General features: G+C 34.2%; 1 protein-coding gene across 1 annotated transcript in view; it reads left to right on the top strand.

The window, feature by feature from the left end:
• Positions 1-1,670: 1,670 nt before the first annotated feature.
• Positions 1,671-6,000, top strand: part of LOC140450643 (UPAR/Ly6 domain-containing protein crok-like) — a 40,016-nt gene continuing 35,686 nt past the window's right edge. The window contains exon 1 of the mRNA XM_072544304.1: positions 1,671-1,851. Within this exon, the coding sequence (XP_072400405.1) occupies positions 1,791-1,851 (61 nt within the window). The 5' untranslated portion in view covers positions 1,671-1,790. The remainder of the gene's footprint in view (positions 1,852-6,000) is intronic.

The raw sequence follows: 6,000 nt of genomic DNA, 5'->3' as shown, positions 1-6,000 counted from the left end.
TTATTCCATCTGTACCAGGTGCTTTGTAATTTTTTAATGTTTTATGACGTTTATCGTTTCTTCCAATGTTGGTTGCTCAACTAGTTGTTCTGCTGTAAGGTGAATTATTTCTTCATCTTCGTTTTGTTCTTTATCTGGGTTTAACAGCTCTTGAAAATGCTCCTTCCACCTTTGCATTATTTCCTCTTTCTATCTGATAATTGCCCCATTTTTGTCCTTGCAAACTGTTGATCTTGTCATGTATCCTTGGGTGTATTGCTTGGTTTCCTTGTAAAATTTTCTAGTCTCTCTTTTTATTATAATCTGTCATTTGTTGTATTTTCTATTCAACATTTCTCTCTTTTTCCTTCTGCATATTTTCTTTGCATCTTTTCTGAGTTCTTAATATACCATTCTATTCAATCGGAAATCTCTTTGTAAACATTTCTGTCTAGCTATATTTTTGCTATTTATTACTTGTTGGCAATCTTGGTCAAACCATTCCTCGTTTCTTTTGCTTGAGGTTTCACCTAATGTTTCTTTTGCTATATTTGTAATTGTCGTTTGGATGACATTACAATCTTCTTCAATGCTGTTTTGTTCTCCTCTTTCATTTAATATTACTTTTATTTTCTACTGGTACTCATTCTTCTTTTTAGGATTTTTAAACATATATGTGTTCCATTTTCTTTGTTTGGCGCCTTTCTCTTTTCTTGCCATTGATATCCTTTGTTTTATCTTCGATATAACCAATAAATGGTCCGAATCGCAATTTGCGCCTCTCAGCTACATTTTTTATTTGAAACATTTTTTTTACGGTGTACAGATTCTTGGTAAATTATTTTTTTTGCGTTTTTACCCGCCTGCGAGAGTGGTTTTAGGGGGAAGTCGGGAAGTAAAATTTTTTGGGGCTCCAAAATTAATATTCTCGGCCAAATTCAGCTTGTTCGTTTGATTTTGAGGGGTTCAGTGGCATTTTCGTCTCTGACGACTGGAGTAACTACCTAGCATCTTATTTTAATTTGTGGTTCCTGTTTTATAATAATCGGGGAATCACGTCAATAAATAAATAAATAAATAAATAAAATAAATATCTTCGTATTTTTTTGTAAAAGTTACAAGATTGCTCGATTTTCTTGAAGGGCTAATAGTAGCGATCGCATATCGAATGCTATTTATGATTTCTAGATTGGTCATTTTCCTTTCATTTAAATTCCTTGCAAATGTGTTTAAAATAGACGTTGGACAGCATTGGCCACGTTAGATATCCCTGTATTACTCCCCGTCTTACTCTGATTTCGTATGATTTTCACTTTCAATTCTTGTATTTCTTCTTATTCCAATATAAATTTATTTGTAATTATTCCCAGATTTTTATGAGTACCGTCTTGAAAGTATATGAAACATGCTGGTAGAACCATGGTTATGAATACATTTAGATCAGACAAAGCCTCCCTAATGTTTAACTTTTTTTGAATCCCATATTGGTATCGCTAATATCAAATTGTAGTTTCCGGTAAATACAAAATTCACCAATCAGTGAGAGCTCTCTAAGCTAGAGCGTTATCAGTCGAATATATAAACACCCTCTAAATTATAACTCTTTCAAAGTTTTTCATTGACAAAAATAAAAATATACCAGAAAAATGTTTGGTTTGGCAACATCGCCCTTTACGTTTTCATAGAGCAAATGTCGGCCAGATAAGACAATCCGAGAGCCACAATTTTCAAATCGTCCGAAAGAGTTGCTTGATTAAAAAAAAATCGAACACTTTAGTGCTGTATATGAAGTTAAGAAAAAACGTACAAAAATGTTTGTTGGTGTCTTGTGTAAAAGTGTCATCGTTTTATTAGGATTTCTCCTAGTTTCCTGTAAGTATATTATCAGTGAGACTATATTCTATAAGTCTCTTATTTTTTGTTTGACTTATTGATACAAATTTTATCAATAATAAATTTATTTTTTGTTGTTTTTTTCTAATTATTAAAAATACGTTACATAACTATTAATGGATTTTGCGGGAATAAGTAAAATCGATGGTAACCTAAAAGGTAGAAATTGGACTAAATTTGTTATAGTGTTTCTAATGTTAAATCGATATAGGTAGCATGTTTCTAGGAGTTTCACAATTTTTTTTGTCGGAATTAATCAAAATAAAAAAAGTTTATAATTATGGAAAATTTTCGGAAAAATATGCACTAAGTAAACTTTTTTTAAATAAGCATGTTGTAAAAAACAGTGAAAAATGCATTTAAATATGCATTTATAGAAAGTAAAAAGAGTAATATAAAAAATAAAAAAAAAATAGATACAAATACATTTTATTTATAACCAACGGTTATGTAAAATTTACTAGTGGATAGTTACAAAAATTATTAAATACAAATTTCTTTCGATTTAAGTTAATATAATATTTATATACATACTTAGAAAATCTACTTTTTATATTACATGAAATAACTGGCAAATATTTTTATAGGAAAAATTATTAACTAAAATCATTCTCCAATATTGCTATATTCGTGAGAACGTCATTTAAATTTTTAATAAACAAAAACCACAATTATTTAAAATCACTTGACGAAATTTTCCATCGATGTCTTTCTTTCCTATTACAAGGAGTTTCAATTTCAGAATTTGTTACGGTAGTCGTTACTCAACCATTCTCTGTGCGTGACTACTTCTTTTGTGATTCTTTCTCTTATTATCATTATGTCAATTCTAGTCTATTGGCAGCTGCTCTAAAAAGGTCTACTTAGCTGACATCATATCATTCACATAATAGTGTTAAAAGAGTATGTGAAATAGCGAGTGTAAGTAACCTTTTCGAGCATGAATGTGACCGGGACTCACGACAATTCGCGATTGGATGCTGCTTCGCGCATTGCATCAGTCGCGGCAGTTAACGTTACGGGATTAAAGCTAGCAAAACTCACTTATTAAGCGCGATCATACTATTACTCATATTTGAGGTTTAAAACTTCAATAGGTTTCATTTCGTGCTTTATTGTCACATTGTGAGAATAAATGGTTATAGATTTTAAGCCGATAAATCCGCGAATGAGCTGCTTAAGAATCAGGGGCAAGTTTTTTAATATTAGCCTTATTAATGTACATGCCCCAACAGAGGACAAGCAAGACGAAGAAAAACACAATTTCTATGATGAATTAGAAAGAACATATGACAATTGTCCCAGAAATGACATTAAAACAGTAATCGGTGATCTGAACGCAAAAATCGGCACGGAAGAAATATATCTACCGCACATTGGTAAATATAGTCTCCATAATAATACTAATTCGAATGGACACCGAGCAGTCACCTTCGCAGCCTCAAAGAACATGATCGTAGGAAGCACATGTTTTCTACACAAAAAAAATACATATGGGGACTTGGACCTCGCCTGATGGATTAACGAACAACCAAATTGATCATGTGATCATAGATGCTAGACACTTCTCCAACCTTATGGATGTCCGCACCTATCGAGGCGCCAATATTGATTCAGATCATTTTCTAGTTAGCACAAGAATTCGGGCTAGAATCTCAAATGCGAAGAAGGAGAGAAGTACCAAAACAAGGCGCCTTAATATTGAACTCCTCAAAAACCCGCAAACGGTAGAAAGGTTTCAAAACTATAGCGAAACTAAATACATAACTAAAGAGAATCTAACAATTAGTGAACAATGGGAAATGTGTAAAAATTACATTAAAGACGCAGCAAATAACATTCTAGGGCCGCAAAGACCACCACCACGCAATGAGTGGTTCAATGCTGAGTGCGAGGACATTACAAGAAGAAAGAACAATGCATATAAACTGATGCAGCAAAGAAGAACCCGAGAAAAACAACAAAAATATAAAGATCTCAGAAGAGAAGAGAAGTATATCCGTCGGAGAAAAAAGCGAACTTATGAAAATAGAATATTGGAAGAACTTGAGGCATTAAAAAAGGAAAATCAAACAAGAAAATTCTATAAAAATCTAAATAAAGCAAGAAAAGAATTTAAACTAAGGATCGGACTATGTAAGGATAAGGAGGGGCATATACTCAATACAAAAGAAGAAGTATTAAAAAGATGGGTGGAACACTATAAAGAACTGCTTACTATCGAAGTAGAAGATCCAAATCAACCACCCCTAGGAGCAAACAATAATACACTATTGGAGCCTCCATCAATTCAGGAAGTACGGGATGCAATAAAACACCTAAAAAATAATAAATCTCCAGGAAGTGATGGTATACCCGCGGAACTTATTAAATGTGGAGGTGCTACTCTGACTAATCATATATATAAAATAATACTGAGAGCCTGGAATGAGGAACAAATCCCAGAAGAGTGGTGTATTGGGGTCGTTTGCCCGCTACACAAAAAGAGCGATGAATTAGAATGTAGAAACTATAGGGGAATAACCCTCCTTAATACAGCATACAAAATATTTTCGAGTATTTTATATGGTCGCCTGAGTGAATATTCAGAGGAGCTTCTTGGCGAATATCAAAGTGGTTTTAGGCCTGGTCGATCAACAACAGACCAGATCTTTGTGCTAAGGCAAATACTGGAAAAAAACCAATGAATTCAATATCGACACATACCATCTTTTCGTAGATTTTAAATCGGCCTATGACAGTGTCCTAAGAAATAAATTGTATGAAGCCATGGATGAATTCCACATCCCCGATAAACTGATAAGATTGGTTAAGGCTACAATGCGTAAAGTTGTTTGCAAAGTCGAAATACAGGGCGAACAATCACAGGCATTTGAGACGCATGTTGGGCTGCGACAGGCAGATGCGCTGGCGTGTCTTCTTTTCAACATAGCTTTGGAAAAGGCGGTCAGGGATGCCCAAATAGACAGCAGAGGAAACATTTTTAATAAATTATCCCAAATTTTGGCATATGCAGATGATGTTGATCTAGTTGCCCGCACAACACGCAAGCTAGAAGAAATGTATACCACCTTGTCAAACGCCTCAAAAAATATGGGCCTGCTAGTTAATGAAAATAAAACTAAGATAATGGCATTAACACCCAACAATAGAGCCAGAAACATCGGCCACCAATTCACGGTTGATAATTCTAACTTTGAAGTGGTTGACAAATTCACATACTTAGGCTCCCTGATCACCAAGGAGAACGTCATGACGGAAGAAATCAAGCGAAGAATAATCCTAGCAAACAAATGCTATTTTGGACTGAGTAGACATATGAGAAGCAGAAACTTAAGCCAAAAAACAAAAATAACCATATACAAAACCCTTATACAACCAGTGTTGACATATGGGTCGGAGACATGGACCATTTCCAAGGCAGATGAAAATCTCCTGCTTATATTTGAACGAAGGATCCTGAGAAGAATATTTGGTGGCATCTGTGAAAATGGTGTTTGGAGAAGGAGGTACAACTACGAGATATATCACAGATATAAACATATATTTGGTGGTAAAGATGTAGTATCCTTTATAAAAAAAGAAGACTAAGATGGGCACGACATCTGGCAAGATCACAGCAGAACAACCCTCCTAGAAGAATCCTTATGTCACAACCTGTGGGAAGTAGAAGTAGGGGTAGACCAAAACTCAGATGGAGGGATGGTGTAGATGAGGATGATAGACAAATAGGCGCAGCAAACTGGCAACAGTTGGCAATGGAGAGAACTGACTGGCGTAATAGACTTGGGAAGGTCGAGGCTCTTTTATAGGGCTGTAGCACCAATGATGATGATGATGAGAATAAAGGTGAAAGATATAAATTTCTTAGAGATAAAAATTCAAGAAAGTGTTATGTGGTTAGAAGAAGTTATTCAATATTTTGCACGGTATATTCACAGTATACAAGAAATCTACACCAAACAAGATGGTACTACTGTTAGTAGCACACAACAAAAGTTCTTGAAAATAAAAACAGTATAAAGAAAGCAACTTCGAATAACATACCAAGAATAGAAATAGTTACAAAAACCACTGGCTCGACGACGAATGTAGAACAGAGTTAAAAAAAATCAGATTTAAGATTAA

Source organism: Diabrotica undecimpunctata, chromosome 9 (assembly GCF_040954645.1).
Source record: "Diabrotica undecimpunctata isolate CICGRU chromosome 9, icDiaUnde3, whole genome shotgun sequence".
Lineage (NCBI taxonomy): Eukaryota > Metazoa > Arthropoda > Insecta > Coleoptera > Chrysomelidae > Diabrotica > Diabrotica undecimpunctata.
The sequence above is the reverse complement of the archived record's forward strand: the minus strand, read 5'-3'. Positions and strand labels throughout refer to the sequence as shown.